Below are 14,514 nucleotides of genomic sequence, written 5' to 3'. Positions count from 1 at the left end.
CGTGCTTGGTGCCCCGTAATGGTGCAGCAACATGGAACCGGCTCCCGCCTCGCCTCGACGTAGCATCAGATGCAGCAGTAGGTATTACTCCGTGGGCCTTGCCTCAATCCAGGTGCTAGCACTGCTACAACACAAGTCGTACTATATTACCCCGTATGCCCATACAGACACATACGCAAATAAATTAATTAAATTAATCTGTATCACACATGCAACGTGTATCCCTTGCCTCGGAGATTTCTCTCGTGATTCTCGGCCATTCTCGCACTCTCCCCATTCTCTTTCTTCGTTGTTCCCTCCATCATCATGTGCTTTGGACCGGGGCTGTTCCTCGGCGCTGCTTCCGGTGGTCGCTGCTGAGCGGATCTCCGTTCTCGGTGCTGCGGTCTCGAGTTTGTATCGCTAAAGCGCATGTCAGCCCACTGCCAAGGCAGCCCCTCACTGAGGTACCTGCTGACTGAGCTGGAGCGAGGTAGCCTCTGCTAGTGGAAAGTAGCGCCAAGTTAACAGATTGCTACGCTGAAAACAGCCATCAATGTTAGTGCAGTCAATAAGCCTATTCGCAGCAGATACCTCTGCCGATTACGGCATGCAAGTTGCCTCGCGTCGCTGTACCACCCAAGTATCGCAGCACAGACCAGGCAGTACCTGGGGGGTACTTGCTCGCGTCCCCTGCGGCCCCTCCGCCAGCGTCTCCTCCTCCCTGCAACTCGCAGTGCCGTGAATCACCACCATCTGCTTCTGGCACCGTCGTCACTCCACGCACGCCGCAGCATTACGCAACTTCACACCTCCCACCTCACCTCACACCACTTCTCACCATTTTCACCGGCCGCGCCACGGCCTCGCTGGCCATTAATATCCAGATCCTGATCGCGCTACGCCTGCTCCGTCGTCTCTTCTCCTTCCCATTTCCTCCATGCCCCAGCTTCACACTTCACACTATCTATCATTGCACTACCACCTAGCACCATCAAACTCTCGCTCTCCAGCACCAAGGGAACAAGCCACCCCGACCATCCATCCATTACTCTTTCTCGCTCTCTGTGCCGATCATACCGTCCCTCTCGCTTCTGCTTGCAAAGCAGACTCTCTCCTCTATATATAATCATCCCCACGTGCCACCTATCCGCCTCTCCCCTCTTTTCGCCTCTTCTACTTTCTACTTTCCTCTCCTTCTGTCTTCCTCGATTCATTCAGCAACTATATTCTCCTCTTTTCCTTTTTGTCTCTCACGCCATTTGCAAGATCCAGTTCTTGCATCCACCCAAGTCGTCACAGCCTAGTCGCCCATCCTGGAGAAACGACACAAGCGACGCGCCAACGACACTCAGATCCACCATCCTAGGCCACCCATAACCAGCAAACCTCCTGTTGCATCAGTTTCCTTCTCTCCATCTTCTCTTCGTCTTACAACTTTTATACCTTCTCTGTTCATTTTTCTCGCCTCTCAAAGCTTTATTTTACTTTCCACCCCTTCAGCCAGAGCCATGTCTGATACTTCTCCCAACGGTCCCGGCACCGGCCACCGCCGCAGCTCAATTACCCAGGCTGCTTTGTCCAATCTGTTCTCTCGAGGCCCTTCGAACTCACAATCTGGCCCTCCTTTCCCCAACGGCAATGGCAATGTTGATGCGCAGAGACGCCGCTTGTCCATCACCACCATTGGACTCTCTGGCACCTCGCCCACGGATACCACCTCTTTCATGCGACGCGGCAGCATTTCCACCAACTCGGACTCAATCAACGAAAACGCCATTGAGGATGAAGATGCCATGTTTGGCGGCCCTAGAACGGCCCCGACCACGCCCTTTGCCCGACACATGAGCTTTGGAGGCAACGCTACCATGCGAAACTTCCGCAATGGCAGCAGCCCCGGAAATGGTAAATCTCCAAAGTCCCCTCCCCCGTCATCTCTTGGACGCAATCACGGAGGTGGTCAAGGGGACCAGTGGATGCCACCGCTATCCCAGTCCCATCCACACCAGCGCCAGGTTTCCATATCGGCCGCTTGGCCTGCTGGTGGACGTCGATCCAGTCTTCACATGCCACCGTCTTCTCTTCCACAGGCAAGCAACATCCAGCATCCAAGAGTCCCTTCTGACAATGCCTCTTCTCGAGCAGACCAGTACGGCTTCAATTGGTCCGAGCAGCTTAGATCCCGCGCCGAGAGCTCCGTCACCGGAACCCGCCCTTCCTTTTCTTTCCAAGGCACCGGCTCTCATTCTCCACCAAGAGCCATGCCCAACCATGACCGCTCAAAGTCCATCTCCGACATGCCACAGCCTCCCGCACAGGCGTCCGCTGTTAAGCCTAAGCAGCCAGAGCGTCCCAAGCCCGATGCCTTCCAAGAGAGAATTCTCAAGGGCGACTTCTACATGGACTGAGCCTGCCATGTATGGGCATGTCTGCTGCTAGTGTAATACGCTATCACAACATCTATCTGCCATTACGACAACTGAGAGCGACTACATTCTACTTCGCTCATTTGGGAGGGGCTGATTCTTTTCCCTTCGATTTCCCTTCGATTTCTGCTATTTATTCATTACTAGCATCTAACTCCATACTATGCGAGAACGGATATGGTCGACTCAAGAGTCGACGTGAAGTTCATGATGGTATGCGAGCGCATTGCGTTCTATTTCTTTGACGGTCACATATTTTCGCACTTCAATTTCTTTCTCCGTGTTCAGCGACATGACGACTATTTTGTTTCAGTGTTTTGTTGCTTTGCTGGCGCATGATACTATTTTTTGTACGATTTGAGGCCATTGATGCCGCTGATGTTACTGGGCGGCTGTATACTCTACGCACTGCTGCAGTTGGCTTAAACCTGGATCGGGCGGAGTCACCAAAAAAATATACATAAAATGGGCAGATATTACGGTGCAGGAAGAAAAAAAAAAGCCAACGGACAATGTGCAGAATGATAATTTTTGGAAGGGGTTTTATATGAAACCACAGGCGGATGTGTGGTTTCTAACATAGGATCAACCATCTATGACCAGACAGGAGACGAAAGGTACGCACAATGGCGGCCTGGGACTTTAGTTTTCATTGCATGTATAATTATCAGATTTTTGTCTTTTTTGCGGGAGCATCTTGGCGGAGACAAATGGGCCAAAGAATGAATTACGATCTGCAGAACAAGAGGAGGTTGGACGTCGTCGAAATGACGATGTGCTGGCGCTGGCGTTGCTGATTTTCGAGCGTTGGGAAATGGCCAACTCTTATGTATTTCAAGAGGAATATCGGCCATGTTGATTTTATCTTGATAGTTTGTAGGGGACTTGAAATCTAAATAAATTAAATTCCACAACATGCTACAAAGCTCGGGGACTCTTGTGATTACGTGTAAAGAAAGGCTTGATGTTTCTTGTTCCCAGCTGATGTAAATCACCCCTGTTACTTCCCAATAGTCATAGCATAGAATATATATACATATATTACAGGATGATTTCTTGTCACAATAAGCCATCAGGCGAAAATATAATCCATTGAGCCATTCTCTTTAGTCCATATTATATACATGCATCTAAGTATATTCATTATGAGCATCCGATGCAGTTGCAAATTATAAACGGGTATTTAATCATTAATAACACCTCGCTCCCCTTTCCATGGCGATTTAGCTAGCCAACTCGCCAGCCAGCCGGGCGGCCAATACAAACATATCGCTAATAAACAAGGTAAACCCACAACGCAAAGACCAAAAAAGTAGCCCAAACCTTTCCAGAAAAAGAGACCATCCGGTCAGTCAGTTAAGCCAAGCCAATGTGGTACAAAATATACATGGTATCGTTTATTTCTCCTCAAGTAGAGATCCCACCTCCCTCAAGTTATCCTCTAAGTGAAAAGAAACAGCCTTTTATAGAATTAAAAAGGGAAAAGATTGGGATCAGGCAGTCCCTGGAATGCATCCATGAACCAAGGCTCGTTCATGACAATCTTAGCGCCGCTCTCATATACGTCTTGGAGATCTGCCGCGGCAAGATTCAGACCCTCAATGTCGAAATTAGCAGGCATGGATCCCATATCTAGCTCGTTGGGCACCATAGGCTGTGTAACGGACATCCAGGGTGGGAAAGCAGGCGCCATAGCGGATTCGAGATCTGTGGATGCGGGAGAAGGGCCCGGCATTTGAGGCATGGAGGAGGAATTCGCGGTGGATGATGTGGGAGGAGTACCAGTCGAGGAGACAGAATCATGAAAGAATGGTTGAGGGATCGACCGGCCAGTACCGCCGAGGTTGGCAAAAATGTGAGGGGCGTTGCTCACGTCTCTTCCTGTAGTTGCAACTTCGGAGAGAAGCTGAAGAGGGGTGTTGGCGGCTGATTGTTGGTGTTGCTGCTGCAATTGCTGCTGCTGTAGCTGTTGTTGTAGCTGTTGTTGCTGTTGTGTCCCTTGGGCCGCATACTGCCTCTGCTGTGGCGAAGCAGCAGAAATACCGGCGGCATTAGGGGTAGTACTAGGATTAGCACAAGGAGCAGCAGCAGCGCCGTTGCCATCGTCAGAAGACGTTGATGTGCCCTCTCCCTTGCCCTGTTTGAAGAACCAGCTGCGAAGCATAGCCAGCACAACGAGGAACTTGGCTGCAGGGCGACACTTGTTATCCGCCGCCGTAGCTCGAAACTTGTCAAGCAAAGCCTCAAGGTAGTACTCGACGCGCATGTTGTCTTTATGGATGACCTTGCCCATTTCTGAGCCAGGGCTCGAAGCTGAAAAGTACATCTTGATTAAAATGACAACGGCATACGCCACTCGCATGAAATTAAAGACAGGTAAGCAGCGAATGCTGAGAACGTCCATGGATAAGAATGTATTGAGAATGCCGTCAATGGCCGTCAGGCATGCTGAGAGCGCATTGATATGTGCAGCGGAAAGGGGCTCAGAGTTGACAATGCCATCTTTGAGGGCTTCTGTGTTAAAAGGTGGCCGCCACTGTTCAGACACAGTCTCTGAGTGAAGAGCCATTTCGTGCATATAGAGATTGACTACGTTGAAATTAAGACGAAGAGTGGCTAATTGTATAAAAAAACGCCATCGTCAGCATAAAAGAACGTTATGAATTATCATCAACTGTGAAGCCCCAAAAAGGGGAAGGAGGGAGGAAAAAACTCACGCTGCATCATGTTTTTGGAAACCGACGCAATGTACTTGTCGAGATCCCGTTCCAAGGCTCTCAACGCGTACTGCGTCCTTGCATCTGTAATATTAACTAACGTTGAAGGATCATCTAGAGAAAACTGTTCGCCAACCTCCTCAGCCAGGCGATGAGTCCACACCAAGTGAGAGAAATACTTATCCGTCGGGGCCGCATCGGGTGACGACTCAAGTATCTCCAAGCTCTCCGTCATAAAGGGCGTCCATCGAATCAAGTTTGGCCGGTGCAACGACATGGACGTGTTGAGGGCCAGAAAGAAGCAAGTCAGCCACGTTCGACGGCATTCGATGCTGGAAGAATCGGGAGGTGGATTGCGGCGGAAAGGTGGCGGCCCGCGCTTTGAAGTATTCTTTCTGCCAAGCCCAATATCGATGGCCATGACGGCGGCAATGTGGATGAGCTGATAGAATTTGAGCTCCTCAAAATGCTCCGGCGGCCAATACCAGATGACGGCTACGTGGATCGCCTGCACCAGCTCCAGGTTTTTCTCTCCCGTGACAATGACTTTCTCAGCAAAGAGCTGCATCAACTCCTTTTGTAAAACTCGTTGGAGAGAGTGGTTCTCGCCCGTGGCGGCCGCCATGATGGCTAGGAACAGCGTCGGCTTCGTCTTGCGTAGATCCATCACCGTCGCACTATGGGGGAACACAACAGCCGGGAGATGTCTCACCATGTGTTCCTTGTACTTGTTAAACAGCCCCGCGGCTTGTTCCATCGAAATGAGACCGCGGTCGACAATATCACCTTCGGTAGGTCTCGAGAAGCCTGACCAGCTCACTGATGGCGTCATGGATGATTTGGGGTCCTCGCTAACGCTGTCTCGATCGGTAGCTTTTCTCTTCTGTCCAGCCATGACAATCGGCGGCTGGAACGCTGATGAATCGTCCTGCGGTGTTCGTACTGGTGGAGTTGATGCCGTCTGCATCATTGGTGATGCTGCCATGCCTCCCCATGTTCTCGCTACTCCAGCTCCAGTTCCCGGCGTCCCTGCACTGCCCCAGCTTGACGAATATCCACCACCGGCAGCCTCAGGTTGATGCTGATGCTGATGTTGCTGCTGCCCAACGGCAGGCATGCCGGGAGCACCCGCCCTCGCATGTAAGCTCGCCGTCAAGGCATCGATCTTCTTCTCCAGCTCAGACACGCGGCTGTCCGTCTTCTTCTGTCGTTTCCTGGTCGGTGCCGTGACGACGCAAACCCTCCCGGCCTTTCTGCACCGCTTGCACGGCTCGCCTTCGATGGGATCGGGCTCGCATCTCACCTTGAGTCCTCGACAGGCTTCACATGCCCTCGACTTCTTCGCATCGCCGTTTCCATCTGCCTCGCCGGCGCCGGCGGAGCTTTCTGCCGCCACAGAGCCACCTCCACCACCGCCTGCCCCAGCATCTGCGTAGTCGAACTGGTGATGCTGGCCCGGCGTGCTGCCCACGGTCGACGGCGTGTCGGCGTTATCTCGACCGCTGCCACGGCGTGCACTCGCCTGAAGCTGGTGGTCTAAGGCAGACGACGCATTGCTCACGACCCTGGTCGCATTGGAGGAGCTGAGCTCTCCATCGCCGCCGGGTCGCAGCCGTGGATCGAGGTCCATATAAGAAAGAGGGACTCTTGACGCAATTCAGAATCGGGGGAAAAATAGGGCCAAGAGTCGGATAATAGCCGTCCTCGCTCGCTCCCAACGTTGCTTCAAAGGCGAGACGATGGAGAAGGGAACGGCGATTTTATCTCCGTGTGTCCGACGCCCTGAGACCGACTTGCCGACTTTTCGCTTTTCAGGCGGCCTTATGTAAGCGATGTTGGGAGTAAGTTCAAGAAGTCTTCAGGCACCTCGTACGAAAAGGGAGGTGAAAAAGGAACAAGAAATGGAAACGTTCTTTATTCTAATTTGGGAATTCAATCAATCTCTAGCACGGGCACTAAAAAGGAGGCTTTCACCTGCCAAGAAAATAGAAAAAAGGGATTGAGCGAAATAAAGTGGTTCAGCACGACTATGCAAGGCAACTCTGCAGGCGGAAAAGTGACTAGGAACGAGTAAACAAGAAAACAAACAGCCAATCGTACCGACTGTAAAGGCGCAATTCAGCTATGTGTCATTGACTACGGGTAGTAGGGCTACTACTAAACCACCTCGGAAGTTGATAGTCTCTATCCCTAGACTGTCAACATCGAGATCCATCGAGCAAGTCACACGCCGTAGCAGTATGTAAGCTGATGGCATAGACAGAGCTCAACTCCGCGGACTCTACTCCACAACTGGCTTCGCATGATCAGTCGACCGGCTTTCGTTCTCCATGACCAAATCCCGCGTGGACTCTGGGTCTCGATTCAACAAGCTCCGACACTGCCGGCCGGCCCTGCTTTCCAGATCCGATAGTCTAGAAGCTCTTCGGCCGACTACGGCCGATCGTATCAATCCTTGTTTAGGCTGTTAAGAGTTATTTCTTGGGAATTATTCAACGTACCACTTACGTTATCTAGCTCCCAAATCGTGGCTGATGGCCCATATTGTAGTGTTAACTAGCTCATTCACATAACCTTTAATTTGACATTAGAGGGAAGTTGGCTTTGCTCGTAATTAAAAGCAGGTTTATTTTAATTGGTTAGAAATACGCCTCAAGCAGCAGCAGGCCTAGAATAAGAGGCCTAGAGATATCAATCTTTCTCTATTCCATCTACTTCTTCAAGTGACATATGTATATATATATACTGTATATATATATATTTTGATGTGTGGGCTGGCCCCCTTGTTAAGTCACGGCTAGGGTACTAGATGGCGAAACCGGGGTGTTGAAGAGGGATTCTCTAGTTTTTCCCTATCTCCTGCAGGCACGCACGGGGCTTCATGCATTTAAGACGATGAATCGACAATGCTCTATAAAGAAAGAAAACAAAAAAAAGAACGGGGCACTGCTTAGTTCAACTATATATAGAAACGAGAATAGAGGGCGTGAGCGGTGTTCATTTTGCTCGCATGCCTTTGCTTGATTATTATTTTGACTAGTCCACTTCACTCATAGCCGAGCTTTACTTTCGGTGGCAGTCACTTCGTAAACAAATGTAAAAGAGAAATACTTGCATATGCAGTAATAGTAGCCGTTCGTATATTGGGTAGCTCTAACTAATAATGCAACCTCCCCCAATTGCAACGGGCGAACACAGCCCTCGCTCTCCCCTGAGGAGAAAAAAAATACGATAGCAAATGAGTGATGTATCACATCACTGCCTTCCACCCAAAAATATCAGCACAACTCCAATGACTTGGATGTTTCAAGTCGGGGAAACAATAAAAATAAAACGCAAATACTCTCAAGTCATGCGTAAATCCTAACAATGTCCATAACATTAGATTACAGTATACATATGTACACATGTCAGCCAATATATAGCCGCGAATAAAAGACAATAATGGTAGAAAAAATAGATCGAAAAACGCGGAAGAAAAAAATTCACTCTCGTGTCGTCCACTGGACCGTTAAATAACGCTGTTTTCGTTGTATTTCTAAAGAGAAAGGCCTAAAAAAGCCTCGCAAAGAGAGAAAAGAAGGGAAGAACAGAAACAGTTCTAGCTAATGCTTGCCATTCCCGATTTTAAACATTTGCCACAGTATATGTTTGTGGCACCGCCCAATACTGAGAGAATATAATTGAAGCTGAAATAAATCGACATGGTATCATCGCTATGATTGAACGAAAGGGTATGTCCCGCACGCGGAAAAAATAGTAAGAAATAATAATAACAATCCAAGAAAAGTTTAACCCTTTTAAAACTTTAATTAGCAAATGATATTAATTTAGAAATGCGCTTCTTCCCGCAAGCGACTCTTGGATCCTTGTTGATGCTGCTGGCCGCCCATCATGATGGCACTCTCTCGACGCCTAGCCGCCTGGTCGTACGCTGCCAGATTCGATCCGTTCTGCTCTTCCACGGTTACAGGGAGGAGCGATCGTTCGTATGCCGGGGCAGCTCTGTGCTGCGGTTGTGAAACGTGACCATCTGCGCCGAAGCCGGTATCGTGTAATGGTTGGGATACTGCTCTGGGGCTTTGGTGAAGGAGGTAGGAAGGCTCATAGCTGTGGCGAGATGTGCCAGACGGAGTGGGGGATCCACGTGCTGCGTTCATGTTCATCAATAGAGGAGGCGTTGGTGTTGATCTGGCCGGGTCTCTGATGGGTTCGGGCCAGGCCTGATGGCGGGGAGAGCCACTTCCAGATGTCGACGGACGACCCGGCGGTGGGTCAAAACGCGGCGTAAGAGAGTCTGAGCGACTGTGGCTTCCAGAATCAGAAGTAGGAGAAGGCAGCTCATACTCTTCAGGATCAACTCCGAAAATGGCCTCGTAGTTTTGAAGAAACGTGGCAAAGACGGGTGCAGGAATGTTGAGCGTCGGCGAGAAGACGATGCCCACGTTTCGCACTGTCATCTTGTTTATATCTGAATTGTTTATGATTCTAATCAAGAATGCAATAAGGTATTTGAGCAATGTTGCGTTAGCTTTAGGTAACCGCAGTGATAGCTCATAGAGAGCCGCCATCTTTTCGTTCTTGTCAGTAATCTCTGTCGTAACTGACATAAATTCTAAATGAAGATCTCTAGTGAGTATGCTAGTAGGAAGCTCTCGCAGATACAGCTTCAAGAGAGACGCCACAGCGTGGATATCATAATAGTGTTCGTCGGTAACCAAGTTAATATCGCCTTCGTTATTGAACCGTTCTCGAAGCTGTTTGATGACGACATTCGAACCACTAAGTCGGAAGATGCCTTCTTCGAAGATTGCGTTTTGAGCCTCCAGGTACTGAATGCAGCGATAAACAACAGAAGGAAGAGGAACGTCAACGTCTGCCGGTGGGTTGTATCGAACGGCCTCTGCCAAAGGCGCGCCAAACACTTGGCGTACCGGTCCATGGTAGCCGTTCTGTGGTGGAGTAGCTCCAGAGCCACCTTCGCTACCTCCAAACAATGACTCTTGCCCATCAGAAGAAGTGCGCGACTTGGGGCCAAAGCCAAAGAAACTGCGTTTTCTCGCCTTCTTCTCATCGTGTGACGGACCAGGCGCTGGGGGCGGCGCCGACAAGCCAATTTTGCTGCCCCACATGGAAGCATCTGAAATCACTTGAGGATCCTTTGGTCCGGAAATGAGTTTCGAATGAGAGTCCACGTTAGCATGATGATCGCCCTGGCCCCCAGACGTCTTTGGTCGGCCTCCAGGAGTGCCTTGGTGGGGGGCATCTCCAGCGTGGGTCGAGTCATATCTCACTCCAATCAGCGTGTCTGAGCCCGAGGTCTGGTGCGTCGTCGATTTGCTGCCTTTCCTGGACTTGTTACCATTAGCCTGATCTCCAGATGTCTGGCGGTCATGGATAGGTGGTCTGGTGGCAGGCGGTTCCTCCTCGGGGTCTCGGTAGTCGATCCATTGCAGTAGAGTTTCCACCCATATGTCTCTTTCTCGGTCGTTCTCCGCGCACAAGACATGCTTGACATGGTTGCTGGAGTCTTTCTTCTTGGGCTCAAGGATTAGGAAGGCATGGCGATATTGACTATCTAGCTCTTCATCATTGTTGTGATTCGCCGGAGCGTTGGCATCGTTATTCTGAGTTTGATTCTGAGATTGCTTGCCAATCTGAGCATTCTGAAGTTTAATAGTACCGAGATGAGCACCGCCAGGAGTCTCATAGTATTTCAAGTAAGGTCCGTTGAGGACAAAGAAGCGCGATTTCCAGCCACCGAAATTCTTGCCTTTCTTCGTAAGATAGCCATTGCGAGTGGGTCGTCCATCGGATCTAATTGATGAATTGTCGTCTTTGGGTTTGTAAGTTTGTCCAGTCTCATCAGCATTAGGCGGGAGAGTATTGGTTGAGAGGTATTTGCAAAGCTCTATAGCAGTAGCGGTGTCAAAGGGGGTGTTCAAAAGCTCATCCATGTACTTTTCCAACACAATTCGCCTAGCGTCAATCTTTGCGGGTGCATGTCCAGTAAACAAAGACCTATCTGGAGACTTTGCCGTAAAAGCAGGACACGCCTTTAACCGTTGGTCTAGCTTTGCCAAAGATATGGAGTCTTTCTCTACCCGCCAAAGCTCACCTCCATCAGCCCGCGAAAGGATGGCAAGCGTAAAAACAGGATCCTCTTCAAGCTGAGTCAATGACAAGAGACTTGCCCTGGAGGGCTTCATGCGCGACGATGCAACTCTCACGTCAACAGAGGGTAGGGCATTTGGCGAGAGCAGTAAATCGGGGTATTCATCAGTAACCAAACCCTTGAAAATCACTGTTCGTTCCACTGGGCTTCCCGGCCCCTTCGAGTCCGCCTCCATAGCTCTCTTCAGCGGGTTTCCATCACCCATTGAGGCAGTAGGTGGTACTACTAAAGGCGTACCCGGTGGCATTGGGATCGGCTGTCGGGGAGGTCGCGGTGACAGAGGCATTCCCCTGGGTGACATTGGAGGGTTTCCGAGCAACATCTTGGTGTTACCGAATGGCCTAGGGCTAACAGGCAAGCCAGGGCTGAGGACAGGAGCAGTCAGTTCCCTGGGCCTGTTACCGCTCAGAACCGCATCCAGTGATGTGCTTGGCATCTCAGGCTGCAAATTGTGAGGTTGAGGTACAGATTTAGGACTCAGTTGAGTTGGCGATATGGGCGATTCTCCCGCTCCAGAATTGCCCATTTTGGATACGCTCCGCACTTCTGCTTCAGTGATGGCTACGGCTTCACGCTGGCGTTCATCTTCCTCGCGCGTTCGTCGCCGGCCACGCTTCTCGGTAATAATTTCATCCACCTCTGAAATATCATCGTACTCGGAATCGGTATCCTCGATGGTAGGAGAATCTAACTGCCGTCGTATCTCTTGCCTAAGCTGCAGCGGCGCTGGAGGAGCCTTCCGTGGAGGGGAAGGGAATTTACCAATGCCCTCGTCTGGCTGTGGCGTGGGTCCCATTACCGTTACAGTTGGAGTTGCGATGGCGGCGGGAGGTTTTGGCGGCGGATTCTTGGGTGGATGACTGGGTAGGCTACGTGACGGCGGTAAAGAAGCGTCGAATGGAATCTCTTTCAAATGGACCTTGTTCTTTTCCTTCCGTGCTTGTTCCGCGGCCTCCTCTTCTGCTTCAACATCAAAATGGTCCAAGGCATATTCCTGGGCCTTGGGCATCTCCTCCGATGGATTCAAAAGCTCGGCGACTGCGGACGGAGGTGCGTGTGATCGGTCTGCCGGAGGGGTGATAGGATAAGGAGCCATAGTCATATCGACCGGCGAGTCCAGCCGGCCCCTTGAGTCCAGCTTGGGAGAGCTGGGGAATGGAAGCACGGCTTCTTTCGGGGACTCGACTTCTTGGCGCAGCTGCAATGCGTCGTTGTGCGCACTCAAATGCTTTTCATCATCCTGATTACCTGCTGGCTTCAACACCAGCGGGTTTGCCATTACCTCTTTTAACTTTTTCCGGTATTTCTCTTTATCTTTAAGAGCAGCCTCCAAGTCCTTGTTTAGACCCAGGATCATGGCCCTCTGCTTGTCCACTAAACGCCATAGCTGACTGTTTTGCTGCGCCTGGGACTGCTTCTCTTTAAGAAGATACTGGATCACGGCCTCGGGACTTCCGGCGGTCTGTATCAGCTTTGCAATTTCTTCCGATTTTGCCTGGGTATTAGTAGGATTATTCGCTTGTGTGCTTGATGAGATGGCGGAGATGGCACTATCGATGGAAGAATTGCGAGGGAGGCCCGCCGCAGGACCGCCGGGCGCGGCATGTGTCGTCGGGCTAGCCATTGGTGAAGTCGGGGGCTTGGTCGACGAGCCTTCAACGGGCTTCGGGTTCACTGGTTGGTGGATGTTTCCAGTACCATTCGGGGCAATGAGGGTATCTGGTCTATTAATGCGGCGCGTATTAGAAACGTGTCAATACACCATTAATCGTAGGGGGCGTTTCTTTTTCTTTTTCTTGCTTTCTTTCTTCTTTCGTCTTCTCTTGTCTTTTCTAAATGTATGGGTGGGCACGGGGTAGACAAAGGGTTCGACACTGGGCTGTCGTATCGTTGGTGACGCACCTTGGGCTCTCCTCTTCCGGGCTGGAGGGGTTGGACGAATCTGAAAAGAACGTAGTATGCCCAGCAGAAGACGGGGTTGTATTCCCACGAGATCGCGTGTCAATGGGCGGCGGGCGTTTCTGACTCGCAGCGGCACTGGGCCAAGAAGGGCTCGCGCTGCTCGCCAGCGAGGAAGCTGTATAGCTCGGCGTCGATAGCGGGCTCGGTATCGAGGGACGGGAGGATCTGTAAGTCGTGTCGGAGACGGGCATCAGCAAAAAGGAAAAGAAACTCCCAACAATGAAAATGGAAAGCAGTTGCACGACAGCAGCACCTGCAGAAGGGTGGTTTCGTGGTCTTGTGGTAGTAGTGGGAAATCGCAACAAGAACGGTCTGGTGAGCGGCAACGTGAAACCGGGGCCACATTCATGGACGGGGCAACCTTGCACCAGGCCCAGCCGCGATTCACCGTGGAGGTAGGGGTCAGGGGAAAGGTGAGATGAAAGCAGTAAGTGAGTGCAGAAATGAAGTAGCAGACGGCGCGCTGTGCACTCGGGGCATAATTAGTGACCTGCCTCTGGCGGCACTAACTTTCCCAGAAGACCGGAAGACAGCCAAGCAACAAAGAAGAGTTGCCCAACTGTCTGCGAGCGGCGGTACGAACGTGCAGTGCTAACCACGGGCTGAAGGCTGAATGAAGGCTGAGAAGGCGGGCTAGCGAAGAAGCACAGACAACGGCTTCGGGGCTCTCCCCCGACTAGCGGGCCAGGGGCCCGGTTCGCTTCTCTGGTCCTTGGATTTTGATTTTGCTGCTCACCTGGTCTTGACTGGCGCTCTGCCCGAGAATAATGAGCTCGTCGGCGACGTCGACATGGGCGCGGATATTTGGCAGCAGCTGAGCTGATGGTGAGTCGAGAGAGATCAGGCACAAGGTCGTGTGCGGATCGTCGGGCGTCTGTCAGCCAGATCAAATGTCAGACGACAAAAGCCGCCAATGCAAATGCCAGCAGCGTCAATGTCAAGATGGCTCCCGCCAGCTGGGGGCCTCGCCTCGTCCAGAGTGTTTTATGTATCTGGGTAAGGTGTTGCTGTGGTTGAAAATAGCGACACTGCACTAGTCGCACCTTGGGAGGTACCTGTATGCTGCGTCTGCGACGCTGTCGGACGACTGGTGCCGGAGCTCGTGCCAACGCCCAACGGCAGATAATGGGGATTGAGAGCCAATTTCAGGTGGAGGGACGGCTGTCTGAGCTCAACCAGGCCGAGTTGGGAATGCCTGCTTCGCTTCACCCTTGATCCGCGCTGCATGCACGTCTAAGTACCGTGATGGGGCCTT

At 51.2% G+C, this 14,514-nt stretch overlaps 3 protein-coding genes across 3 annotated transcripts; 1 reads left to right on the top strand and 2 right to left on the bottom strand.

Moving 5' to 3' along the window:
* Positions 1-1,343: 1,343 nt before the first annotated feature.
* On the top strand, positions 1,344-2,692 carry GGI43DRAFT_37774 (uncharacterized protein). The gene has a single exon (XM_083202635.1). It carries the CDS (start codon positions 1,491-1,493, stop codon positions 2,385-2,387), a length of 897 nt encoding a protein of 298 aa, XP_083066704.1. The 5' UTR covers positions 1,344-1,490; the 3' UTR covers positions 2,388-2,692.
* Positions 2,693-3,876: 1,184 nt separating this feature from the next.
* GGI43DRAFT_379049 (uncharacterized protein) lies at positions 3,877-6,752 on the bottom strand (the record flags this gene model as incomplete). Its single annotated transcript, XM_083202776.1, has 2 exons — positions 3,877-5,021; positions 5,123-6,752. 2 exons carry the CDS (start codon positions 6,750-6,752, stop codon positions 3,877-3,879), a joined length of 2,775 nt encoding a protein of 924 aa, XP_083066703.1.
* A 1,989-nt stretch (positions 6,753-8,741) lies between these two features.
* Positions 8,742-13,650, bottom strand: GGI43DRAFT_37756 (GTPase-activating protein BEM3). The gene is made up of 2 exons (XM_083202633.1): positions 13,200-13,650; positions 8,742-13,021 (listed from the first exon to the last, which is right to left on the bottom strand). The coding sequence occupies exons 1-2, from the start codon at positions 13,448-13,450 to the stop codon at positions 8,953-8,955; spliced, it is 4,320 nt and encodes a 1,439-aa protein (XP_083066702.1). The 5' UTR covers positions 13,451-13,650; the 3' UTR covers positions 8,742-8,952.
* Positions 13,651-14,514: the final 864 nt, after the last annotated feature.

This window comes from Trichoderma evansii (assembly GCF_050947405.1).
Source record: "Trichoderma evansii strain SZMC 28006 chromosome Unknown GGI43scaffold_1, whole genome shotgun sequence".
Taxonomy (NCBI): Eukaryota; Fungi; Ascomycota; class Sordariomycetes; order Hypocreales; family Hypocreaceae; genus Trichoderma; species Trichoderma evansii.
This window is presented reverse-complemented; position numbering and strand designations above follow the sequence as displayed.